We start from the raw sequence: 27,457 nt of genomic DNA, 5'->3' as shown, positions 1-27,457 counted from the left end.
CTGCATACCAGGGGCAGATTAATCTTCAGAAAACACTACCTTTCTGTCTCATATAATAAAAACATTGGCTCCACATACTTGTGGAACAAATAATTCTTCCCGTCTCAAAATCCATAATGACATGTTACTGTCTGCTCAATTTAGTTCATGTCATCCCATCTTACATTTTTACCAAGCATCAAAATATTCTCTTTGACACACTCAAATAAATCTCAATATCTGCAACATCCCATGACCAAACTATTCCTGTATCTCTCACGGGCAGTCCACGCGCTGCTAGAGAAAATGACAGCTGTGTGAATCCACACTTCAGCTCAGCTTCAGTGTTGGTTAGAGATCCTTTCTAGTACAGCACCTAGGGCCAAACACCTCTGCAGAAGTTACACTGACCCTTCCCCTCTAGACTCACCGGTCCCTGCTCACAGCCTCAACTGGACCACAGCAGACATCACAGACATTATGCAGAGGCCAGTATTTTCCTCTCATCTCAGGGGAATGCCTCTACATCTACTATTCTAAGGTCTTTCTGTACCCAGTTTGCACCTCCTTTATTTCAGAATGTATGTGTAAGCAAGCCTATTTCCAGCCCCGTTCTACACACTGGAGTGCTCTTCAGTATAAAACATAGGCCTCTTTTATTCTAGTCCTAAATCAAGACCAACTTTGAATTTCCCATTAAAACTCATTCAGGGGAATAACTCTTCACTATAAAACACAGAGGACAAAAAAAAATGATGTTTAAAACAAACAAAAATATCGTGAAGGTTCTAGAAAGAGGTATAAAAAATATTCCTGAAGGTATAATATAAAGTAACTAGACATGACAGCTCTCCCTTTAATCCAGCACTCAGGAAGCAAGAGCCAGGCCAGGTGTCAACATAGTTAGTTCCAGTACAGACAGGGCTAAACAGTGAACCTTGTCTCAAAAAACAAAACAAAACAAAATAACAACATCAACAACAAACCTAGTTAATGTGCTTTTTTTGAAACAAGTTTCCCAAATACTGTATTTGGATAGGAGCTTGGGGAAAAAAATTCTTTGGTAAAGAAAGGCCATCCTAAGCTGGACATTCTAAGTACAGAAGGGAAAACCAACAATAAAATGTTACCAGAGACCACATCCCAGTGCTTTTTTGCAGGACTACACCTTTTCATTTTACCCTCAAAATGATGTGTAATTGGCATAGGTGGGCTAGAAATGTCCTCCTGTCCCCCTGCAGTGTGTCCCTCTCCCTGGCCAATCCATTACATTTGTCAACACAGATGGAGGACAATCTGTGGACCCTGACTGCTAGATAAGCTTTTATTTTACTTTCATAGACAGGGGAAAAAAAAGTTGGTTTTTTTTTCTCCCCCAACAATCAGGTTTTCCCTGAGTTAAAATTCAATTACTTTTTTTTTCCCCTCTTCAGAGAATTACTTTTTATGATTGAGGGGAGGAACAAGGTAAATGAGATTTTCAGGGCTTACAACAGCCAGGGTGTTCCAACTTTTGAGTTTTCCGCGGTGGGCAGGATAGGCACAGTCAGGAGAGAGGACATGCTACAGTGGGCTGAGGCTGTCTCTCCAAGACCTCTCTTCAGACAGTGCTAAGGCAAGGGCCCAGCGGGAATGCACCCCCAAGTGCTTCCCTGGGCACTCGCCCTTTAAGGGAAGCATCACACACAGGCACAGCGCCCTTAGTTCTAACTCAGGCATTCCTAGAATAGCTGCTGCTTCAGCTGGATTGGCTCCTGAAGAAGGACTCTGGCTCTGCACCTAGATATGCCCACCTTCTGTCAGGGAGGGTGAGCGCTACATTAAAGCAAAGCTCTCCGTGGTGTAGCTGGGGCTGTAAGACTCAAAATATACAAACTCCTGTCAGTCACAGGTTACTGCAGGTTGGTCTGTAATACTGTTCTTGCTGAGAAAAGGTGGGCTTTCCTGACCAACTAAATGCCTTGAAACTGGAGCTCACAAGTAGTGTTAAGAAGAAAAACCTTTTATCTTCTTCTAATCCAAATGTTTACTATATGTCTACATCAGGGAAGACAAATGACATTGTTTCTATTTTTGACAGTGTTTACCTGAAGTTTTAGGTATATCTCTAATAGATATAATAATAATAATAAAAAGCCACAACAAATTTAAACTAGAGCAAAACCCTTGGGACACTAGGGACACAGCTTGGTGGCAGAGCCCTTACCCAGACTATATAAAAACTCCTGGGTTGAGCCAGTGGAAAGTTCAGGGGGCAAAGACACCTGTTGCCAACCCTGATAACCTGAGTTTCAGCCCCTGGGCTACATGGCAGAGAACCAACTCTCACACGTGCTCCTGTGACCTCCATATATGCACATGTGTTGCACGTGTCCCCCGATGTGCACATTCGTGTGTGCACTCGTGTAAACACACACACACAAATATAATTTTAAAAGTGTTTTTTTAATTCCTGGGTTCAATTTCCAGCATGCAAAACAAAACAGAGCAAAACAACAAAACTCACTATGTAGCATAGAAGAAATCTGCCAACTTGTGGCATTTTTCCTGCTTCATCCTCCCAGGTTTTGGGATTACAGGCTCTAAGAACAAGCCTGGTCACTTCCTCCTTTTTATCTATGCAGAGTATAAGAGCAGAAATAATGTTCATTATTTTCCTGAATCCTTGTAACTTACATACCTTATACTTGGATTAAATAAGCATTTTCCATATTCTATGAGTACAGGAAGGAAATCCTAAAATCTTTGTAACTTCATTAGGTAAAAATAAATACACTAAGCTTCAGTAAATAAACCCATTTTTACAGAATAAGTTCTCCTTGAGAAATCTTTAGCGATGACTTTCAGTTGCCCAGTTATTCTATTGAGTTTACAGTAATAAGAAGTGTACTTGCAAAAAATGGACACTGTGGAGAGGGGGGAATAGGCATTCATCCAACACAAGAAACAGCAGTCGTCAAACTGGCTCAAGGCGGCACTCTCAACGCCTGGGACAACAATGTTCTGTTGCATCACAAAGTGCACATATTTGAAGGGAATCATTACCTTCAAAATCCACAAGTACCGTATGAGGTTACTGTGCTTTGATTGAAATTAGAACGCCCCACCTAAAAACACTGAGTCCTCAAAACACAGCTAATAAAGACAAAGGATACAATGATCTATTAGGTGGTAGTTCTCCAGGGAAAACAATGTAGATATTCTCAAAAGAAAATTTAACAGATCTACTTAGAAGAGACAGTAATTATTTTTTATCTACTTTTTTGAGACAAGTTTTTACTTAGTATGTAGTCCAAGGCTGGTCATGGACTCAGAGAGCCACTGCCTCTGCCTCTTTAATTGCTGGAATTAAAGGTGTGCCTTAACTTACCCACTGTGATGTTAATTCTCACAATCATAGATACTGTCAAAATGTCAATGCCCAAATGTCAATAAAGACTGCTGTTTTGCTACTGTTTCAGAATTCTTCCTGGACAGTGCCATAGGGGAAATGCAGATTTGTCAGTATTTTGATAGGTACACACTATCTTTCCATTCCAAATGGCCAGTGATGACAAAAAGCAGGAAGTCCTCAGATAGCATGGTGCAGAGAAGTGCAGTGGTAACATGACACAAGGTTTTGATTCCCAAATATGGTAATTTCAAAATTATGCCTAAAACACTTTCAGAAATCTACAACTATCATAAAAGTTCAAAAAAATTTAAATATACCATATTTAAAAAAATATTACAGATGAATTATTCCAATTGCTTAAAAAATGAGAGTAGAACCTTGTCGAAAGCAAATATATTTTCCCAAGAGGGTCACAGGGAAAGTCTGTATTAATGTAAATTGTAAATGCTCAAAACTGAAGCAAAAGCAGCATAACAGTTTAAAGATGCCAGACCTTGCTGGGCGCACACCTGCAGTCCCTGAAGTCAGGGAGCAGAGGCGGGCGGAACTCTGTGAGTTCAAGGCAAACCTGGTCTACAAAGAGAGTCCAGGACAGCCAAGGCTACACAGAGAAATCTTGTCTCGAAAAAAACCAAACCAAAGCCAAAACAAACAAACAAAAAAAAGCCAGACCTTCTTAGTCAGATATCTCTTTCTGGAAGCTCTTTGAATATTAAAGGAGCTTTTTAAAGAAACTGAAACACTGCCAGGCTATCAGTTTTCTTCCTCAAGTAACTATAATAAATAGAGTATGAATAATTTTCAGGAAACAATGTGTTTAAAAAATTTTCTTTTTTTCCAGAGAGGATCTAGCTATGCTTTCCAGGTTGACCCTAGACCCAGGGTTCAGTGAGTGTCCTTTCTCAGCTTCTACCATAGGTGGGCCCACAGGTACATGCGACTTAACCCAGCTTCTTTCTATTTAAGATTTTATTTTATTTTATTTTATTAATTTTTGTCTTTTAGTGTTTTGGTTAGGTTTTAGCGACAAGCATCACTTTATGTGACCTAAGGTGTTCAGACAGGTCTCCAACTCACCATCCTCCTGCCTCTACATCCAGAGTGTTGATTTCTAAAGAAAAAAACAAGTTTTACTACAGTGTATATTTAAGCTATATTGGAATGTATAAGATATGTGGGTATTACATGAGATACACAGGTATTAAAGTGGTTATTAAAATGAAACAAAGGAGCACAATCATCATGTCAGCTATTGCTGATCCACCCAGGCATGGCTACAATGTACCATTAGGCCCAAAGCTTGCACTGTTCCTAATTGTGGCTCTGAAGCTGTGCACTAGCTCAGCCCACCTGCTCATTCCGCCTGGTCAACCTGCAGATTCCATACTTTGTATCAGGTTTCTCTCTCTCTCTCTGTGGTCTGTATTCTTTTTATCAATCCAAAGGCTGCCAAATACACATCTGAGGAGCTGTAAATGCAAACGGAAACACTACCAGACTGTACACACCTCTTTCACAAAAATTAGTCTAGCCACCTTCCCCAACTCTGTATTTCCTTCTGTAAACACTACACAGGTTGCCTTACACTGTGCGGGTCTATAAAGACTAGATTCTAGATAAGAAATCTGATCAAGGAAGCAGGTATGTCTCCTGTATTAGATTATAAGGAGTATTAATTAGGAAATTTATTAGAACACAGGAGTCAAAACAGGACCAACACTGGGTGAGGCCGATCCCCAGTGGTCAGCTGGATTCCAGGTTACTTCAGCTCTACAGCATGATGCTTTCATTTGGATTACCACCCCTGCTGCAATGCAAGGCAGCTCCTGGCAGGTACCTAGATGATGTGCCTGCCAGCAGCTTTATGTAAAGCTGCCACACTTCCCTTTAATAAACATAAACCTGGGTTCCTACAGTTTCAAAGCCAAAATACCATATCCTCTTTCATTCTGTATTTTGCCTTAAAAAAAAAAATGACCTTGCCCTTGACAAGGAGCACCATGCTACAGAGGACCACATCTCCAAAGCCATTCAGCACACTTGACACCTGTTCAGAAAATAACCAGTCTCAACACAATAACAAGCAGGTACTCTACCTGTTTCACAATGAAGCTCAAGGATCTCATGGGGCCGCTCCAAGTTCTCCCTACTCTATGCCAACAGACTTAGCAGACAAAGATTCATACACCCTGATACACTGTTGACATAGAGATGTAATGCACTGTCAGAGTGACGGCCCAGGAAATGACTGAGCCCTCTAGTCATCTTAGGACACTCATTAAACAAGTACTGGGCATCAGTGCTCACTGAAGAAGCAGAGTTTGGTGTCAGCACTGAGCAGGAAGAGACTTCTTAGAGCCCTCTTGCACAGAGTCCCCTCGGTTTGACAATGGCAACACTTAGAAAGAAAAAGAAAAAGATAAAATAATAATAAGGAAGGGTATTTTATGTATCCCGAGAGAATCAGACTCCCAGGGTAAAAGGCATTTTAACCAGCAAACACCAATTTTATAGCTATGCGCCAGTCAATGAGGGTGGCTAAAAGTGACTCTTGAACATTTGCAACAGGGTCAGTTCTGAGATGGGCTGTGAGTGCAAATTGCATCAGAACTGCAGATTTAGGAGGAAATCTTGAAAAACATTGCAGCAACTATGATACACACACACACACACACACACACACACACACAGAGGAGTTAAAGCCATTAAGACCTGGTGAATGAGACTGCTAGAAAAGTTCTAGAATTATCTCCCATTTCTTCTGAATGATGCTGCTCCAGCCTTGATGCTGACGCAAACTAGAAATGTCATTCAGTTTTTCCCAATTTCAGTTCTCATTTAAGAGCCACAAGAAAAGCAAAGTGAAAGAGTAGTCCTTTCTCAAGCAATTTGATTATGATAACGTAATAATAAAAAAATAACTTAAAAACAGCCATAAAGTAACCAGCAGGCACTATTAGAAAAAGTACTTCAGGGGCTGGAGAAATAGTTCAGCAGTTAAGAGCACTGACTGCTCTTCCAGAGGACCTGGGTTCAATTCCTAGCAACCCACATGGCAGCTCAAAACTGTAACTCTAAGAGCTGACACCCTCACACAGACATACATGTAGGCTAAACACCAATGCACATAAAATAAAAAATAAATAAGTTATTAAAAAAAGAAAGAAAAAGTACTTCAAAAGGGCAAAAATAGCACAGGTTACAAAAACCACAATTGCTAAGAAAATGTGATCAGAAATACCTTAACTAAGTTTTTCTAAAAATGTAGTCTAACTGCTGATTATAGGATTAATTTTAAAATTGAAATGGACACTGTTTCTTTCTTTTTTTTTTTTTTTTACCATGTGGGGCCTAGAGGTGGTGGTGGTTTCTGTGTTACTCAACTACAAACACAAACAGGCAAGCCATTAACACGCTGCAAAGGGAAACAACTGAGCACATGACACATGCCTGCAATCCCAGTTAAGGCAGGAGGAGGATGAGTTAGCCAAGGGTGAGGGCGAAGGCTGTAAAGCGTTTGCCACGAAAACATGACAACCGAGTCCTGAGCCTTAAAGATCCAAATCCATAACCCCAGTGTTTAAAGATGGAGGAAGGCAGATCCCTGGAGACTGCTCGCCCAAACGAATCTGTGAGCTCCAGATTCACGACCAAACATGTCTCAGAGAAACAAAGCGGGCAGACAGAGGAAGTCACCTGACATTGCAACACACAGGCACAAATGCATGGACACCCAAACATGTACACACACAGACATAACCACATAGAAAAACAAAAACAGGGAGCTGGGAGGTAGCTCAGAGGCAAGGCACCTGCCCAGCTTGTGCAAGGCCCTGGATTTGGCCCCCTAAAAAGGAAGGGGGTGGGGGAGAATAAACATAACTTCTCTTTCATCAACCACTCAAGGACAAAATAAACCCTGCCCTAAGTTCTCTAGGGCTGCTGATATGGCTGTGCTGCACAGCCACTATGAAAATTTAAAAAGTGTACTTTTCCCACAGTGTTAAGTGTATTTACCTTCTGTGGTGCTAAGTATGGAATTCAGGGCCTTATACATGCTAAGCAAGTGGTCTACCACTGTGCTACATACCTTTGCTGAAGAGGTCTATTTTAAGAGTGAAAAATTCAAGGATACACTTGGTAAGTGGATTTTGTCATTGCTCTGATATGTATATGTGTGTGTGTGATTGCTCTTTTATATAAACAAACATACATATACATACATATATTCTGCCATATTCGATTGTTAAAATACTTCTCTGGGGGGGTTAAATTTAAAGTACTTCTGAGTTCATCAAAATGCTCATTTCAGGGGGCTATCATCTTTCCTTCTCTCCTTTCTTGAGACACAGTTTTTACTCTATCCTAAGTTAGCCTTTAACTCACTATACATCCCAGACAGGCCTCAAACTAATGGATCCTCAGCCTCCTGAATGTGAGGATTACAGACTTTCACTACCATGCCTGTCTCGAAATTTTTCAATAAGAAAAAGATATTATAATACAAATCCATAACAAAATTAAGGTCTGCGAATGAATCCTCGGGACTTCCACAACAGTTAATTGCTTCTACAGCGTGATAATTTATTCAAAAACGGCCATCTCCAGGTGTCAATTCTTTATGCCCTTGAGTTCCATCAGCTAAGGATAGTCTTCAGGCTACTTGGCAGGTGACACATCCCTCAGAAACTCTTTCCTTGTGCATTTACATGCCAAGCTCAATTATGCTGCCAGCAGAGTAAGCAGAAAGGATTGTACATATTTTAAACTAGGGAGTTGATTGGCCGCAGCTTCCGGCCTTGATGGAAAGGATAATGGGTAAAGCTCTGAGTACGATCCCCAAACACTGAAATCACTCTCAAAGAATCGGATCTTCTAACACTGCCCCAAAGACTACCAAATTCCCATTAGAGCGTCCTATTTTTAGTCTTTGCAATCGGCCTTTTAAATTGCATTCTACAATACAATGTGCTTAACTAAGTTTATATACAGAATAAAGAAGCTTCCTAAGGCTTTAATCCTTTTAAACATAGGAAGAAATTTTAAGCTTCCAAATCTTATTATTCTTTTTTTTTAGCCTTACATTTAAGTCTTGCAAACATGCATTTTAAAAAGAAAAGGTAAAATCCTGGCCCAGAGGGAGGACAAGAAGGGAGACACTAGGCGGTTCCTGACAACCAAAGAGGTGGCGGTGGAGGGGGAAACAAGGTACGGGGGGCAGATAAAAACCACTCGCGGGGAAGCGGGCACAGGCGACGCGCCACCGACCAAAGAGACACCGACGCGGAGCCGAAGCCGCAGGATCCCCGGGGAGGCGAGCGCTCGCGGAGAAATTGGCGCGACGCGCGACAACAGCACACCCGCAGAAAAGCGGGGGAAACAGGAGAGGGGGCGGACGCGAGGGGACCCGCTGCAACTCCCGGGAGGACAGCGCCCGGGGAGGAGTGAGCTGCCCTCCCCAGCTCCGCGGCCGCCACCAGCCGGTGGGTCCCCTGCAGCCCGGCTGCTCTTCTCACCTGGGCATCCGAGGCAACGCAAGGGCTACCGCCGGGCGCCGGGTCTGTTTCCAGCCCCGCTCGCTGACATGGCGGCCGACGAGCTGTCACACCGCCGGCTCGGGTCTCCCGCGGCTCCGGAGGATCCGACACCTCCAGCCTTCCCGCCCCGCCTCCCTCCACGCGCCCCTCCCGGCAGGCCGCCGGACGGAGGAGCATAGAGTGCGAGGTTGAGGCTAGAGAGGAAGTGCCGAGGGAGGACGACCATAGAGTTCCGGCCCGGACACACCCGGAGAGTCCACTCACAGGCGTCTGTGGGCGGAGCCTGGGCGGAAGCGGAAGCGAGCGAGGAAAGGGCCGAGGCTCCGTCGTTCGCATGCGCCGTTGGTAATGTTTACTTCCTCCGGGCCTAGTGAGGAGGTGAGGTGTGAGCACGTGAGTTGTGTTGAGCCTTGGTTTTCGCCAAAGCTACCCTAACCGGTGGTTGGGGTGGACGTTAGAGGAAGATGTGGGGCCCCGCGATGGGGCTGCCTCCGCGGCTGGCGCTGTCCGTGTTGGCTGGCTCCGGTCGCTCTTACATTCTGGAATCTGGAGCCGCGACGCGGAAGGGCTGGCTAGCAAGGACCCGACGTGGCTTCTCTGAGATCCACCCGCAGCCGTTGTGCGATACTGATTTCGAGTATGCGCCCGCGTGGGCAGCCAGGGCTCGACCCGAGCCAACGTATCACATAATAAATGATAAATTGGCCAGGAACATAGCACGAGACATTCTGGGGCAGGAAAATCCATCCCGTCAACTTATAATCGAGTGCAATCCGGGTGAGTTGAGCAGAAGGGTTTGCCCTTAGCTTTTACATCCCTAATATTCTAAAGTAGGTTTGTTTATTCTGCGCGCGCGCGTGTTTAAGTCAGAAGACAACTTAAGCGAGAGTCAGTTCTCTCCTTAAACCTTGTGGGTTTCCATGATTGAAATAAAGTTGTCAGGTTCGACGCCAAACGCCTTAGCCCTCTGACGTTTTCAATGGCCTTGAATTGTATTTTGTGATTTTACAAAAAGTCTTTAGACTTCCGTTTAGACTTCACAATTGTTTTATGCCTTAAACATTCAGATAGTCCATGAGTAAGAGGTTAGCTGCAAACTTTGATCCTGGATTTTCTTCTAAGAAATAGTGTTTTAGGAGTGTTAAGTTTTGCTTTCAGTGATCGTCCTGGAATGCTCGGCTGCTTGCTTGCCTGTTGGGATTTTGTGGGTACAGATTTACTGCTCAATCATTTTTTAACATATATAAAAAGAATCACATCTGGGAATGTTGTGAGATTGAAAACTTGTGCAAAAGTCTGCTTTGAAAGAGACTGATGGCCAGGTGCCGTGGCACATGCCTTTAATTCCCAGCACCGTATTTCACACCTTTAATCTCAGGCAGAGGCAGGAGGGTCTCTGTGAGTTCAAGGCTAGCCTGGTCTATATATATAGTGAGTTCCAGGACAGCCAGTGAGACCCTGTCCCAAAATCACTGTGCGTGTGTGTGTGTGTGTGTGTGTGTGTGTGTGTGACTCTGTGGGTTTATTTTGCAAATAATGTTTTTCTGTTAATTTTCCAGGTCCTGGAATCCTGACTAAGGCATTACTTAGAACTGGTGCCAAAGTGGTTGTCTTTGAAAGTGAAAAGCTTTTTATTCCACATTTGAAGGTATATTTTTATTTTCCTAAAGTAAATTTGTTGTTCCATCCACTGACTTTGAATGGGTTAAAAAAGTAAAGTTAAGCATATAATTTCTTCTAATAGCTCTATAAAGACTAGGCCCTATTGAGTATTCCATGCTTGTTGAGTAACTAGAAGCTTGGGAGTTGTGAGATCTGTTTTCTAGTTCCTATTGGGGCCCAGAAAATCATAGCCTCAGATTATGACACATTGATTCACAGTATTTTGAAATAAAGGACATTTGGAAGCCCTCAGGTGTAGCCTCAGAAATAGTGTTTCTGCCCTCCTATTTCTTTTCCTCTTTCTCCTTCAGATTGAGCCATAGAGAGCAGACCTCTTATTCCCAAAGGACAGGTATAGGGACTAGGACCACCTCACTGCAAAGCAAACCATGAGCCTTCGGTTGAGAGCTGTTATTATTGTAAGCTTTCTGCATGAGAGTAGCCTATGACGATAGTCTCTGACCTACCTTGATTCACAATGGGTCAGGAGTCCTTTTTTTCCAAAACTTCTTGCCCTCTGCCCAAAAGGAAGGAATGACACAGCACACAGAGCTCACGAATCTGAACGGACAGGTTTTGGGTCTGTCCCCACCTTTTGTGGGGTTATGGGAGATCACACTTCTTTTATGAAAGCTCATCCCCACATAGCTTCCCATTCTCCATTGACTCTAGGCATAAAACTGGGTATTTTTCTCCAAATTCTAGATTGAACTACTTGTTACATCAGTCTTCTATTGATAAATTTGTTACACTTTGCTGTTGTTAACCTACCTTTTGTTAAATGAGTGTAGTTTGATTCCTTAAGATCAGGAGGGAGTATCTCACATCTTTCCCTTCCTATACAGTCTAGCTGAGTGATATATAATTGGTCACTAAGCTTGTGTCCCTATCTTCAGTAGGTGGTGCTGTGTCCCTGCCTTTTGAGAGTGTGAATTTCGAGAGTGAGTGCTAAGGTTAGGTTAATGGGTCCCTGTAAACTCTGAGTTTACTTAGGACTTCAGATGAAAGCAAAAAGCTTTGAGATGGTCAAATTCAGTTGCAGAGTGCTATTTTTTCCAAATGATTTTTTTCAGTGTTTCTGAGTCTTTACCTGACAGCTGACCACTTGAGAAGAAATTAATTCAGAAAACATACTTATCTATGCCAACTTCCCGGAAGCATAGAAAATTAATGACCTGAATTTAAAGTGATGGGTGACAACAAAAAATTGTGGAACTAGCTATGATAGCTAAAGATTGAATTTAAGAGAGAGAGAGAGAGAGAGAGAGAGAGAGAGAGAGAGAAACTTTGGGTCTTGAGTTGTTGTTGGCCTGGTGGAGTTATACTCAGTGGTAGAACAGTTGGTTCTAGCACAAACAAGGTCCACAGTTCACATCCTGGTGGTGAAAGTGAGCCTGGCAGGTGAAGTGCCACACACCTTTAATTCACCAAGTTTGGCCAGAGAGTGAGAGTCATTAGGTTCCAAGGCTAACCTAAAATCTACATTGGCATTTCAGACCAGACATGGACTACATGGTGAGACTTTTCCCCCACCAAAAATTGTAAAACAAATGGTTTCTGTAGCTGACAGCTTTGTTTAAAAAAAAAAATAAAAAGGCTATGGTGAATCGGGTTGGCCTCAGCTTCACAGAGGTCCTTGTGCTTCTTCCTCCCAAGTGTAGTCCTAGCATGTAGGCAGCAGAGGCAGAATCCCTCATATTCATAGTGAGTTCTAGGCTAGCCAGTGCTGCAGAGTGAGACACTGTCTTAACATTCCCCACACCCTCCCAAAAGACGTAGCTTTATGAGCAGCTAAAGCAATTAATAACAAGAAAGGAAAGTTTGTTAGTGACCTTTTTTTCTGGTTTTTTGTTTATTTGGTTGGTTGGCTTTTGGTTTTGTTGAGAAGAGGTTTCTCTGTGCGCCCCGGCTATCCTGGAACTTGCTCTGTAGACCAGGTTGGCCTCATCCACCTGCTTCTGTCTTCTGAGTGCTGGAATTAAAGACGTGTATCATCATGCCTGGCTTAGTTTTGTTCTTTAATGTGGTGCTGGTGGTTGAATCCAGGACCTTCTACATGCTACACAAGTACTGAGCTACAGCACTCCAAAAGCCACTGTGGAAGTTTTTGTTCAGACCTCTTGAGAAAACTCTTGCACTTTGAATATTTTTTCATGCAGTAATTGATTTTTATTTCCTCTGTTAAATTTGAGGTATATTAGGACTATGTATATCTTCCTGTAACGTCTTTTACTTTATTGGAGGACTTGGAGAGCCTTCCTGGGCCTTGTGCATGTTTGCCAAATGTTCTACCTTTGAGCTTTATACACTCCCAGCCCTTGGGTTTTTAAGACCAGATCTTACTATATTATAGAGATAGTCTGGTCTTAAATTTATTGTGTAACTTGGGCCCTGCTAGAATCTGCAATTCTATTGCCTCAGTTTCCTGAGTGATTAGATTGCAGGTATGTCCCCCATGTTCAGCTATTTTAATTTTTTTCTTATTTGTTGAATTGTAGCAAGGTGTATATGATGCTGGAATTTCTAATGTCATCTTTTGTCTCTTCAGTCCTTATGGAAGAATGGGGATGGAGAGCTGCAGGTGGTTCACTGTGACTTACTTAGACTGGATCCTAGATCTAAGGAACCAGTAAGAGCAGATTTCACTTCACATGCAGTTTTTCAGGATTTGGGAATAGAACCAGTTCCTTGGTCAGCAGGTAATTTTTGTCATTTACTAAAGCTAGTGTAGTTCATTTACTAATATAGTTCATTTGTTTACAAGATACATGTGTAATACATAGAAATTTATTTCAGTTCGTGAGCAGCTACTCTTTCACTGAGCATGTCATTCTTTTTTCCTGCATATAAATAACCATTTTATATCTGTTATGTATTAAAGGGGAAAGGGAATCTTACTGTTGAATTTTAATTGTATATATTCATTGTCCATGGGACTCTTATATGTGTTGTTTGTAGAATTTTTCTTTCATATCACCTTTAAATATTCATTTATTTACTTTGTGCATATGTGTGTTCTGCCTGCATGTTTTTGTCTATACACCATGCTCATGCAGTGCCCATGGCAGCCATAATGGGCGTTAGATTTCCCCACAACTGGAATTTTAGACAGTTGTTAGCTACCGTGTGGGTGCTAGGAATTGACCAAGGTACTAGAAGAGCAGCTAGTGCTCTTAACCACAGAGCTATTTCTTCAGCCCCTCCATACTTTCCTCTTCACTCCTGCTAGCTTTCTTTGATCTCTTAGTCTTGCTTCTACTTTCAGGTCATAATATACATACATGATTTTAGATATCTATGTAAAATTTAATAACTACATATGAGAGAAAACAAGGTATTTGTCTTTCTGAGGCTAGCTTAATTTGCTTAATGTGATAATCTTCAGTTTCTTCCATTTCCCTGTAACTTTGTCCTTTGTGGCTGAAACAAAGAATTGGCATTGTATATTATGGTCAGTTTGAACCCATTAATAGTAAATTATATTGCCCGCTTGAGGGATTGTTCCATTAATCAGTACAAAGTAAATTTTATCTCTTCTGATTATGTTGGAAGTCTATTTAGTGTTTACATCAAGGACACCTGCTTGTCGCTTAGTTCCATTTGCCTGGAACACCTTTTTCTATTCTTTCACTTTAGGGTTTCATCTGTCTTTGAACTGAGATTTGGTTCTTGGAAGTAACAAATAATGAGATCCTGTTATTGGTGTTTTTGTTATTGTTTTGTTTTGGTGGTGTTTAGGGTTGAGGAGAGTGTTAATTTTTGTTGCGTGTTCGTTTGTTTAGACTGGGTCCCTTTCACTCTGTAACCTTGACTGGCCTGGTATGTTGCAGGCCAGCCTCAAACTTCTACATATCTGCTTAACTCTGCCTCAGGGCTGGGATTAAAGATATGTCCACTATACTTGTTTTGTGTGTAAGGTTTATTTATTTATTATTTATACAGTATTCTGCCTGCATGTACACCAGCATGCCAGAAGAGGGCACCAGATCTCATTATAAATGGTTGTGAGCCACCATGTGGTTGCTGGGAATTGAACTCAGGACTTTTGGAAGAGCAGCCAGTGCTCTTAACCTCTGAGCCATCTCTCCAGCCCTGATATTCTGTTTTTAAATTCAGTTTGCGGATCTGTAGCTTTTAGTTGGGAAATTTAGACTGTTAACATTAAGCATTACTATTGAAACATACCTATTCCTGATATTTTATTAATCTTATAGTATTTGGTGTATTGTAGTTTATTCAGTCTTCTAGCCTCTTGGACATTACCTTTCTACAGTCTGAAGAATTCCTTCAAGTATCTTCTGTAGGGTTGATTTGGTGGTTAAGAATTTCTTTAGTCTGCTTTTATCGTGGAATGTTTTTCTTCTTCTTGATTGTTACGTATCTTTATTGGGTGTGGTGTTCTGGCCTCACAGTTGTCATCTCTCGGGGTTTGAAATGCATCCTCCAAGCTCTCCTGTTTTAGTTTCTGTTGAGAGCTGCAGTTACTATGCTAGGCCTGCGTTTACATGCAGCTTGCCATTTCTCTCTTGCAGCTTTCAAAATGCTTTCTTTGTTCTGTATATCAAGTGCTTTCACTGTCATACAATGAGAAGGTCCTTTTCTGGTCTTGTCTGTCTGGTGGTTGAATGAACCATTACTTGAATAGTCATGTCTTTTCCTAGATTCAGGAATTTGTGCTATGATTTTCATTAAAATATTTTCTCAGGCTGGAGAGATGGCTCAGAGATTAAGAGCACTGTCTGCTCTTCCAAAGGTTCTGAGTTCAATTCCCAGCAACCACATGGTGGCCCACCTATAGTAGATCATCTATAGTAGATCTGCTGTCCTCTTCTGGCCTGCAGGCATACGTGCAGACAGAATACTGTATACATAATAAATAAATAAATATTAAAAAGATTTATTAAAAAATTTAAATAAAATATTTTCTCTGTACCACACGTCTGCTCATACATCATAGTCACACTTAAGGGTAGTCCTTCAGAATTCCAATTCTGAATGCCTGTCCTACTCCTGGGCTATACTTTCAGATGCCCGGGGTGTGCCACTTGACACAGTGTGTCTATTCTCCTAAAGCCTGGCTGGATACCTCAGCCACGTATCCATCCCACTGAATGCTGCATTGGCTGGGATTCAGGTTTCTTCTTCACAGTCTAGAGGAATCCTGGCTGGGTGTCAGCATTAGTTCATAACACTTTCTCGGGGGGAAGGGGACGTGAGGCAAATGGGAGGCAGAACTAAGCTGCTGAGTCAGCAGGAGGATTTTTTGTTTGTTTAATGTGCTTGTGTGTAAGTATGTGCATTTATATATGGGTGCCTTTGAAGCCAGAAAAAGGTATTGGATCTCCTGAAGCAGGAGTTAGAGGTCACTGTGAGCAACTCAAGATGGATGCTAGGAACCAAATTTGAGTGGTCTGGAAAAGCATCAAGTTCTCTTAACTACTGAGCCATCTCCCCAGATCCAAGAATCTTTTTTTAAAGATGTTTTGTGGCTATTCCCATGAGTGCCAAGAGGAAAGGGTTTTATTTTGTTTTGTTTTGTTTTCCCCCTAGTATCTCCTTCTCTTGTCATTTCAGTAGGCAACTGTCTGAGTTAAGGTTTCTGTTGCTATGATGAAATACCATGACCAAAGTAACTTGGGGCAGAAAGACTTTATTTTATTTACGCTTCTACTTCACTGATCATCATGGAAGGACATCAGATAGAAACCTGGAGGCATGAGTAGAGGCAGAGGCCATGGAGGGGTGCTGTGTACTTCCTTGCTCGTTGTGACCTGCTCACACTGCTTTCTTATAGAACCCAGGACCTCCAGACCAGGAATGGAACCACCCACAATGAGCTGGGCCTTCCTGCATTGATGAGTAATTAAGAAAATGTCCTACAGGCTTGCCTATAGACCAATCTCATCGAGGAATTTTCTTAACTGAGGCTCCCTCCTCTCTGATGACTCTAGCTTGTATCAGGTTGACATAAAACTAGCCAGCATGGCAACTTTTGTTTTTCTTTTTTTTCTTCGTTATGTTTGAGGACATATTCGTGTGTGTGCACATGTGCATGTGTGTGCAGGGAAAGGCTAGAGTTTGACATTGAGTGTCCTCAGTGTCTGTCATTGAGCCTGTAACCTGTTTGGGTAGACTAGACAGCAAACGCATGGCATCCTGTAAGTGGAGGGCTTTTACATAGGTGCTGGGGATCTGCAAGTAGGTCCACACTTGCACAGTAAACCCTTGGCTCTTCCCAGCTCCCTGCTCTGCTCTTTACAGCATCTCACCTTAGGGGCGTTTACCTACCTTTCTGATAATGTTACCCAGCTGTCCTCAGTTATTCTCCTGGTGATTCTAGCACACCATACGTGCTTGTCATCCACCATCTTTGATCAGTATTTAAAGTAAGGTTAACATCGTTAACATATTTGGCATCAGTAAAATGTGATCATAGGAAAAAATTTTAGGAGCCTTATGCAAGTTTGTGCTTGTATCCCTAGCAGGTGTACCTATGAAAATATTTGCAATCCTCCCAAATAAACATGAACGACGAGTGCTTTGGAAGATTCTGTTCGACCTGTATTCCTGCGAATCTATATTCAGATATGGACGAGTAGAACTGTATCTGTTTGTTAGTGAAAAAGAATTCCGGGTAGGTTGTTACAGATGACTGGCATTGCTGCCTTGAGAGAGTGCCGGGGTCTTCTAGGGGAACTTCCGCTGTGTTTTTAGTTTGGGGCCCCTGACATTTGAGAGTTTTAAGATTATGAAGTTCTGTAACACAATCTTTAGAGTCAAGTTAGGGCTTTAAAAAAATTTTTTTTTAATAAATATGTATGGTAGACTTTTAATTATTTGCCATGTATAGTTCAGTGGCATTAAATATATTTATAGTATACACCCAGTCCTTGCTGGTTAGCTTCCAAACTTAGACTCTCCACTGAACACTTAACTCCTCACCTTCCCAAATGGTCCTGGACCATCTGTGAACTTGGCTTGGAGTCAGTACTACAGTTTTTCTTTTTTCTAGTGGTGAGTTTTTATTTGCTTACCAATACTGAGCAATAGAAAAATAGCCAACTAGTTACCGCCCCTTCAGGTGACCTTTTCTGTATAAAGGTTAATGCAGATGGACTTTCATTATCTTGGCAAGTTGTGCTGGCTTGTGTGAGAACTTTGGCTATTCCTGATTTCTGGGAAAAGCAGATTAAAAAAAAAAAGAAAAGAAAAAAAAGAAAGGTTAACATGGATTCACCTTGGTGTGTATAACAAATCTCAGTGGCTCAGGTTTGATTTCAGTGTGCTCTGTTGAGAGCCTGGTGCTTTTCCCCATTTTACTGAGAGGCCTCCTGGAGCCCTGAACATTGCTCTTAGAATCTACAGACAGACCAAGGTGCCTCCTGTGAGTGGGCTGTTGCTCCAGCACAGTTGACAGTGTTGATTGTGCACAAAAGGACAAGGGGACAAGAAGTGAGGGGTGTGTCTTCACCACGTAGTTGATATTGGCTAGTCAGTAGAATGATCTTTGAGGCCATTCATACATCCATACAATATATAAACAAAAATGAGAGCAAGGTACTGAAGAATGCTCATCAGGTTGTAATTTGGCAACAGTAGCCAAACCTGTGATCTAACAATTTGTAGCTTGTGGGTAGAGGGAGGGTCAGAGTTTGAGGTCATCCTCCAATACATAGTTGCAGCCTGGGCTGTGTCAGACCCAAAATTTTGTGTTTCTTACAGGTTCTTTTTGTGCTTCTTTATCATGGTTTTGTTTTTGTTTTATGTTTTTTGTTTTTTTTCTCCGTGATGACTTCCATTCACTGATGGCTTCATCCTCAGTGTCTAGCAAGAGTCAGCCGTGCTGGGTGGTGGTGGCACACACATTTAATCCCAGCACTTGAGATGCAGACTGGGCAGATCCCAAGGAAGAGTCAGCTTTAACACTTTTTTTTTTTAATGTTTGTGTGTGTATATGTGTATGTGCGCATGTGCATGGGTGTTAGCATGTGGGAGTCAGAAAAAAAAAAAAACTTTGCATGTGTCATTTTCTCCTTGCACCAAGTGGATCCTAGAAATTAAACTTGGGTTTTATCCAGTGAACCATCTTGCCATCCCCAGCCATGAAAATTCTTGCCGCACAGCATGATAGCTCACCTAATAGCGAGTCCTGACATTCCTGTCTTTCTCCGTAGAGCATGTTGTTGTGTTGTGTTGTTGGAGCCATAGCACAGGAATTGTTTCTGTCCTACTGTGCCTGTGGCTCAATGATTAGTTTTTCTGATTTTTTAAAATAACGTGTGTATTTATTTTATGTGTATTGGTGTTTTTCTTGCATGTCTGTCTAAGAGTGTCAGATCTTGGAGTTACAGCTGTGAGCTGTAATGTGGGTGCTGGGAGTTGAACCCAGGTCCTCTGGAAGAGCAATCAGTGTTCGTAACCACGAAGCCATCTCTCCAGCTCCTTGTGTTTATTTTTATTTTTGAAACAGAGTTTTACTCTCTAATCTGGATTCACTATGTAGCCCAGACTCTTTGCCTTACTCTCCCTAGAGCTTGCAGAGGTTATAGGTGTTTGCTACCATGTCTGGTCATTATCATTTTAAAATTTTAGCTTTTCTTAAATAAGGTTTTCCCCTGACAGGTCACATCATTAAAAATAATTTCATACATAGTAATTTTTTGAGATTTTGTTTATTTATTTCACGTGTATGATGGTTGCATGTCCATGTATGTTCATATAATGATTGAAGAGGCCAAATGAGGGTATTGGATCTTCTGGGTCTGGAGTTACAGACATTGTGACCTGTCACGTGGGTGCTAGGAATTGAACTTTTTTCCTCTGAAAGAACATCCATTGCTCTTAATCGCTGAACCATCTTTCTGGCCTGTGATTTATTTCTTTCTTTTCTTATTTAAAAAAAAAAAAATTCTTTTTATTTAGATGTATGTCTTTATGCCATGTATGTGCAAGGTACTTGGCAGAGCTAGAAGGCACTGGAATCCCTGGAGCTAGAGTTACAGGTTTAACAATTCTTGATGCATGATTTAATAGCTCACTGTTTTGAGTGTTGAGTGGCGCTTTGTCTGTGACTAGAACCAAATTCTAGTCCTCTGGAAGAGCAGGTGTTGTTAACCACTCCAGTCATATAGCAATTTTATAGGTTGTCATTTGTTTTCACTGTCCTTAAAAGTGCTTGTAGTTAATGTTGATATTTAGTTCTCATTGTTTTGTTTGTTAAGATGGGAACTCTATGTAGTCCTGTCTGTCTTAGAATTCACAGAGATCCTTCTGCTTCTGCCTCCTGAGAACTGGGTCTAAAGATGTGTGCCACCATGCCTGGCCAATTCTCATTTTTTAATTTAAATTTCTAGATGCTATTAAGATGTTACAGTTAAAATCCAGCATTTGAGATCATGATTCTATGTGACCTAATTTTGTGTGTTTGTTTTCACTAGAAAGTAACAGCGACTCCTGAAAGGCCAGATTTTTATCACGTACTGGGTGTGCTTTGGCAGGTGGCTTGTAAAATTAAGTTTCTGCACACGGTGAGTAAAGCCTTACATGACAGGAGAACGGTGTGACTCAGGCTGGTAAGCAAATGCTGCACTAAAGGTTAGTTTGAAAGATTCATTTCAGTATTTTCCACCTTGTTTAACTTTATTTTGAGATAGAGTGCACTATGAAGCCTATGTTTTTAACAAAATCATGATGGTTCAATTTTACCAGTGAAGACTCGGGAGCCAGATGCTGGGGGGAAGCCTGCTAGCTCAGAGGCAGAGAAAGCACCCAGCTGACCTTCCTACTCAGCCAGCGTCCCAGAAGGGATGGCCTTGAATTCACAGAGATCCTCCTGCCTCTGCCTCCTGAGAGCTGAAATTAAAGTCAAGTGTTATCACCAGCTCTTAAAAGGAGAATAATGTTGACATTTGTGTGGCATTTTTTTCCTCTTAGCATAAAAGTAATATGACTGTCTCATGATAAAAGTAGGAAATTTGATTTGTTTGAGATATGCTCTACAGAAAGGAAGGAAATCTTATGAGTCACTCATTGCCTCAGTTCTGCAGGTCAAAAATCACTAGTAGGACAGGTGAAATACTTTTATTCTTCTGTTTTTCCCATTCTTTTCTTTCCTTTTAATATAGTAAATAGTCTATTGCTTTGAGGCAGAAAGTGTATGTGACCTTACACTTTCCATCCTCCTTTCTCAGCTTCCTTGGGTACTAGGATTATAGATTTGTATCACCATATCGAGCTTGACGTGTTCTCTTTACCTGTTAGACAGAATGTGCTGTATTATAATTCAATAGTTAACTCAGTGTTAACACTTACTGCATAATGCCAGGTTAGTTTGAAGTAATTTATCCTTTTATTTGTGTGGTGGTTTTGGATTTGAACACAGAGACAAGTGCTCAAATCCAGAGATCTACAGCCCTAGCCCCTGGATTGTTTGTTTTGTTATTGCAGGCTGGAGTAGACAGGGTTTCATGTGGCCCAGGCTGCCTCTATCTCCCAAGTACAGAGACTATAATTGAGCCGGGTGGTGGTGGCACATGCCTTTAATCCCAGTACTTGGGAGGCAGAGGCAGGCAGGAAGAGCTCTGTGAGTTCAAGGCAAGCCTGAACTGCAAGTCTACAGAGTGAGTTCCAGAACGGCCAAGGCTGTCCTGAGAAAGAAACTCTGTCTTAAAAGAGAGAGAGAGATTATAATTATAGACCACCACCCCCAGACTTATAAAGGTAGTTTTTTTTATTTTTTTGTTTTGTTGATGTTGTTGTTTTTTATTAAAGCAACAATAATTTGAGGCATTTTTGACTAAAGAGAAATAAATAAAGGAATTGAGGAGCCTTGGTCCTCATTTGTGATAAGTAAACTAAAGAATGTCCTGGGGTTGAGATGGCTCAGTTGCTAAGTGCTTGCACTACAAACACGAGGACCTTAGTTCAATTTTTAGCACCCATGCAGTGTTTAATGCAGTAGCCTATGATTCTAATCCCAGGGCTGGGAGGCCGAGACAGGAGGATCCTTGGAGCTTGCTGGCCGGCCAGTCCTACAGAATCCATAAGCCCCAGGCCCAGTGAGAGACTCTGACCTGAAAAATAACATGGAGAGAATGATAGGCGAAAACACCTGCAAACAACCTCCAAGCTCCACACACATATGTGCACATGCGCCAAACACAGACCTACTGAAAGATCTTGTCTCTTTTCTTTCCTCTAGGAACCTGGGTCGTCATTTAATGTGTATCCCGAGTATGGGAACCTAGAAAAGTCAAAGCAGGGGGTAAGAACAGACAATGCTATTCCCTTTTATCATATAACGAAGTGTTTCTTTTCTTTTTTCTTTATTTTTTATTATGTATACAATGTTCTACCTGCATGTACAACCGCAAAGCAGAAAAGGGCATCAGATCTCCTTATAGGTGGTTGAGAACCACCATGTGGTTGCTGGGAGTTGAACTCAGGATCTCTGGAAGAGCAGCCAGTGCTCTTAACCTCTGAGCCATCTCTCCAACCCCGTTTTTATTTTTTTTAAGATTGTCTTTAGAGGCTGTTGAGATGGCTTAAAAAAAAAAGACAGAGATCTTTATTCTGTATTAACTTAATTTTTTTTTTCAGCAATAAAATTGTGCATACATCTGTACAGACAGACAATAAATAGATATATGCTTAGAAAAAAAAAGGAATAAGGAAAAGCTAGTCAATGATACTTCTGTATCCTTCGGTCTGGTGGTGGTGTCCCTTGAACACAGCAAGGGCATGTGGAGCTTTGTTTCAGCTCTTGAGTTTTACTAGAGTCAAAAGTCAATACGCTTGGCTCTTCTGGTTAGATAAAGGTTGCTGTTTGAACTTCCAGCCCAAGAAGTGGTGAGTGGTTTGCCAGGCACATATTGGGTTTGCCCTGGAGCTGAGGAATGGAATTGGACCTCCCATTACTTCTTGTGGCAAATAGTAAGCAACACTGCTCTTTATCATACATAGAATAAAAATCTCATCCTTCTAGGTTACTCTTTGTTCAGAACTCTGACGTGGCCCAGGTTACAAAGTGTTAGGCCTTCAACAGGAACACCCAGAGATGTGTGGGGCTGTGCATCAAGTGGCTTGGAGGAATAAATAGTCTGGTAGTAAGTACTCTGGTAATAGTTTGACTGAGAAAAATTACTTTTTTTTCTGTCTAGGAGTTATTAAAAGTATCAAGGAAAAATAGCCTATATCTTGTTCGATTGACTCCTCGTAGGAATTTATTTACAGAACACTTAAATCCTATGACCTATGAAACATTTTTCCACATGGTAAAGCACTGCTTTGGGAAGCGCAATGCTCCAATAATACAGCATTTACGGTAAGTAGAAATTCAATGAAGACAAGTTTAAAAGTAGTGAAATAGTGAGACTGTCTCTTGTGTTAGAAGGTGGCTTTTCACATCTTGGTTTACCGTAAGGTATATCCATGTTTCATGAACCTGTTACAAATGCTTCCTTCTGGGCTAGACAGATGGTTGAGAAGCAGCCCACAAACACCTGTACTTACAGCCCCAGGGGCTCCAACATCCCCTGCTTGCCTCTGTGGGTTCCCACACATGTGACGCATACACTTACCCATAAGATAAAACTCAAAGAACAATCAATAAAAGTACCTTTTCTCCCTTTTGTGCATTATGTTTTCCACACACTTCCTCTGAGCTTCACTTATTTTCATCTTTAAGCAGCAGAACATAGGATACTCAGAGGTTGTCTTACGTTTGTCAGCTTTGTTAGCTTTGTTTGCTTTGTTTTTATGTGTACCCACATGTGCTGTGGAGGCCAGAACAGCATGGCGCAGCCCCTGACGATGGAACTATAGGTGGTTATGAGCTGCTCTTCATAGGTGCTTGCAGGTCCTCACAGCAAGCACCCTTAACCGCAGAGCCATCTCTGCAGCCTGCGTGATGTATTCTCCATTCACCTTGTAACTAACAGCCCCTATCGTATTGTCAGAAGATAGAAAAGGTGTTATTTTAATTAATCATCGTTTACCATATAACCTTAATAGGACTGTTGACTGGAAATATTTATTCTTAGTTAAGTAGTTTTACTTGTTTCGTTCTTTATTTTGAGATTGGGTTTCATGTAGCCTTAACTGTTTATACAGCCAGATAAGACTTTGAACTTCTGACCTTTCTGCCTTCACCTGCCAAGTGCTGGGATTATGAGTGTGTAGCTGTGTGCTACTACTCTCAGTGTTCACATATAAAGGTCAAACCTCTAATCTTAATACCCAGGAGCTTCATCACATTTGTTCTAGGTTTACATTGTTAGTTCCAGACCAGCTGGGGTAGAAAGTGGAACTGTCTTTAAGACAGTGGTGGAGCCTTTAATCCCAGCACTTGGGAGGCAGAGACAGGTGGATCTTTGTGAGTTTGGAGGCCAGCCTGGTCTACAGAGCTAGTTTCAGAGCTACACAGAAACCCTGTCTTGAAAAAAACAAAAACCCCTCACAGATACACAAAAGTTTCAATTGTCAGTAGACCACTAAAAGAAACCTAATTTTCATCTTGCTGTCTTGTGGTGGTGGCTGTTTAAATGCAGATATCAAAAAGAATGAAAGAAAAATATCAGGTGTGTGTGGTGGCACACGCTTTGATCACAGTACAGATTTAATCACAGCAGAGGCAGGAGGAATTTGAAGCTAGCCTGGTCTACATAATAAGTTCAAGGCCAGCCACCACCATATAGTGAGTCCCTACCCAAAATAAAAAAAAGATACTATGTAAACTAGAATTTTTGTGAGAATTAATTACATCACGTTAAAGCTTAAATCGGTGACTTTCATTACAGGTTAGCTCTGAAATAATAAGAATAACTGTCCTGTCCTGGTCTCCTAAGTATTGAGATTTTAGGCTTACCATTTTTATGTTCATATTTCTTATCTAAACTAAGTGTGGTATACACACCTAAAATCCCACTGCTTAGGAGGTAAAGGCAGAAGGGAGAAGTTCAAAGTCATCTGTACAAAGAGGTGAGAGTACATATATTATATGGAAACTCTTAACTAAATTTAATCAATGTGCTAGCCATTTTTATTGGACAGAGGAGGTGGCCCTCATGTAATTGAGACTTGTTGTGAAAGGGAACTAAGCATGTTTACTTGGATTTCCTTTGCAGTTCACTGAGTTTACTTGATCCTCTTACAATACTGAGGCAGGCAAGAAGAAAACCTTCAGAGGTAGTAGTTAAACTGCATCCTTATGATTTCAAAAAACTTTTTGAAACTATACAGTGTTCGGAGGATTCTGTCTTTAAATGGGTGTATGAGGACAGCTTGGAGGACATTGAGCTCTAGGAAAAGTCTGCAAGCCACGAGCTGGGGCTGTTTGTTTATTTGAAAATTATGAGACAAATGGAAATGGAATTCAAGAAGCTCACTAAGAAGAAGAAGAAGAGAAACTATCCTTGTTTGAAACAGATTAGACAAATAATTTCTTCTGAAGTTGATTCAGTAAAATGCCCTGGAACAAACAGTGGAAGCTATTTTATTCAAAACTGAATAAATGAAAACTTGATTTGTCAGTTTGATCAGATGAAATTTGTTTTGTTTTAAATTATTATTGTCTGCTGTAATTTGGTTTATTTTTTTAGATAGCCTTTTGGCCAAACATCCTTAAATATCACACTTTTCACCATTTGTCAGTGACTTCCATCCTCCAGTATCTGTACTGTTAAGCTTAGAAAATAAATTGGTTTGGCCAAGCATGGTGGTGCAATGCCAGTTTCAACTGTATAGTCAGTTTAAGACCAGTTTGGGCTAGGAAGTAACCCTGTCAAACAAAACAGAATAAAAACTCATTTCAGAAGGTCACTAGCTTTTCTTTCAGTATGTGAAGTGGATTATTAGTGCTATATAATGTAATTGTCTAAATTTTAGTATGTTTTTAACTTTTTTGGAAATAAAAATGTTATATAATGTTTTGGTTTTCTTGTCTCCAAATGCATAAATATATTAAATTAATCCCCAACTTACTTTAGTCCTGTGCAGCCAGTGTGCTTCCAGTACATGAGTCAGTGTATTTAACTGAAGTTTCCTGAGGAGCTAATTGCTGGGTCGTGCACCGGCAGTAGCATGGGTGACTGAGGTGGGAGATCAAGCCAGTGAGAGTTGGAGATGAGACGGGTGCTTGTGGGGTCAGGATCTCATGTCAACAGCAGAAGCTTGCACGCTATGGAGATGGCTCAGTAGAGCTTGCTGTACTCAGTTTTGAGTTCCTAAGGCACATTGAGGCTGGGTAACAGTGGCAGGGGTACAGAAGGACGAGACGTGAGAGGAGTTCACTCCAGACAGCCTAGCTAAGTTACGAGCTGAGGCTCAGTTGGAAAGGCTCTAAAGATCTTGTGTCAAAAAAAATTAAAAGATTTGCCCACCACATGCTCATGCACACATAACACACACACAAAAGGATTTCAAGGATGGCAATCTAGCTCAGCGGTGGGGTGCTTGCCTGTCATGGCCCTGGAATGAATCCACTATACTCAGAAAGAAAGGGACTTGGGGATGGGGAACACCTTGAATTCTTAGCTTATGAAGTAAGGTCATCCAATAAAAAAAAAAAAAAGTCCAGCCTGGGTGGTAGAGGCACATGCCTTTAATCCTAGCACTCAGGAGATAGAGGCAGGCCGATCTCTGTAAGTTGGAGGCCAGTCTGGTTTTCAGGAGTTCCAGGACAGCCAAAGCTACACGGAGAAACTGTCTCGGAAAAAAAAAAAATAAAAAGTTCCTGTTGAGATGTGGCTCAGTTTTCAAACAGTTTCCCTAAATGTATAAGGCCCTTGAAGAAAAATAAAAACAAACTAGATCATTTGGGACCTAAAAGTATGGGACCTAAAGGTACTTTCCTATCGAGAGGTGGTGAGCCACTCAAAAACTGGGGTGCCTTTTATGCCCTCTTCCTCTCCACACACCAAACTTGAGATCCTGGACTGACTTTTGGCTCTGGGCTTGATGGTGGTTTGTGAACTTGACACAATGCAGAATGACTTGGGAAGCGTTTCCGTGAAGGCTCGGCTTTACTTGGTTGGCGCGTGGTGGGACTGTCCTAATTTATGTGGGCAGACCCAAGGCCCTGAGGGCATCGCCATTCCCTAGGCAAGAGGTTCTGAACCGTGGAACAGTGGGGAGAGCAGACTGAACGTGAGTGTGTATGCATTCGTCTCCCTGCTCCCGACTGTGGATGTGATGTGAGCAGCTGTTTGAAGGTCCTGCCTTGAGTTCTCCAACATGATAGAACAACCTGGTGTTTCAAACGGAAACAAACACTTCTCATTGCAGTTGGGTTTTGTTGGTGTATTTTATCACAGCAACAAATGTTAGCTGTCTGGCTTAGAACTATGATATACCAAACAATTTAATGAAATCTGAAGACATTAAAAATTACTTAGAGCCAGGCATGGTAGCACACACCTTTAGTCCAAGCACTCAGAAAGGCAGAGGCAGGTGGATCGCTGTGAGTTCAAGGCCAGCCTGATCTGCAAAGTTCAGGACAGCCAAGACTACACAAAGAGACCCAGTCTCGAAAAACAATAACAGATTTACTTAGAATCAAAAAATCTCTCTATTCTTCAAAGCTTTTATTTTTCCTTCCAAGTCTCAACAATTTCCTTTAGGTAAGACTGTGGGCAGCCTCAGAGACAAAATGGGTGAAGAACTGTCTTGTTTCCAACAGCTGCCCCTTTACCATGCCTTGCAACTTTGGAGTATTCTAAGACTAGAACCATGGTGTTAGATTAGCAGATGCGGCCTTCAGTAGTAAGTTGCTTTCCTGTTCTTTGGGGTTCTACTATCTTTTATAAGAAATAAAAATGATGAGTTATTTAATCAGAGTCAAGTGGTAACTGATTTTATAATTTAACAATAATAATGGATACTTGTTAGA

General features: G+C 41.5%; 2 protein-coding genes across 7 annotated transcripts in view; one reads left to right on the top strand and one right to left on the bottom strand.

Annotated features, from left to right (window-relative positions):
* Positions 1–9,118, bottom strand: part of Cnst (consortin, connexin sorting protein) — a 75,866-nt gene extending 66,748 nt beyond the window's left edge. For 3 of the 4 annotated variants that reach the window (XM_060364779.1, XM_060364778.1, XM_060364780.1), the window contains exon 1: positions 8,890–9,017. Coding sequence is in view for 1 of the 4 variants with exons in the window: in XM_060364777.1 (XP_060220760.1) it covers positions 8,890–9,087 (198 nt within the window). In the remaining 3 variants the exon portion in view is untranslated. Of the gene's footprint in view, positions 1–8,889 lie in introns of all 4 variants that reach the window. The other variant, XM_060364777.1, reaches the window with a different exon arrangement.
* A 93-nt stretch (positions 9,119–9,211) lies between these two features.
* Tfb2m (transcription factor B2, mitochondrial) lies at positions 9,212–25,496 on the top strand. Of its 3 annotated transcripts, none has more exons than XM_060364781.1 (8): positions 9,212–9,687; positions 10,470–10,558; positions 13,121–13,271; positions 17,055–17,206; positions 20,010–20,099; positions 21,773–21,835; positions 22,731–22,894; positions 24,811–25,496. In XM_060364781.1, the coding sequence occupies exons 1-8, from the start codon at positions 9,375–9,377 to the stop codon at positions 24,914–24,916; spliced, it is 1,128 nt and encodes a 375-aa protein (XP_060220764.1). In that variant the 5' UTR covers positions 9,212–9,374; the 3' UTR covers positions 24,917–25,496. The 3 variants fall into 3 exon arrangements, with proteins under 3 accessions (XP_060220764.1, XP_021482378.1, XP_021482377.1); XM_021626703.2 differs by having other exon boundaries at positions 9,215–9,687; positions 17,058–17,206; positions 24,696–25,496; XM_021626702.2 differs by having other exon boundaries at positions 9,217–9,687; positions 24,696–25,496.
* The last annotated feature ends 1,961 nt before the right edge of the window (positions 25,497–27,457 follow it).

This window comes from Meriones unguiculatus, chromosome 11 (assembly GCF_030254825.1).
Source record: "Meriones unguiculatus strain TT.TT164.6M chromosome 11, Bangor_MerUng_6.1, whole genome shotgun sequence".
Taxonomy (NCBI): Eukaryota; Metazoa; Chordata; class Mammalia; order Rodentia; family Muridae; genus Meriones; species Meriones unguiculatus.
The sequence above is the reverse complement of the archived record's forward strand: the minus strand, read 5'-3'. Positions and strand labels throughout refer to the sequence as shown.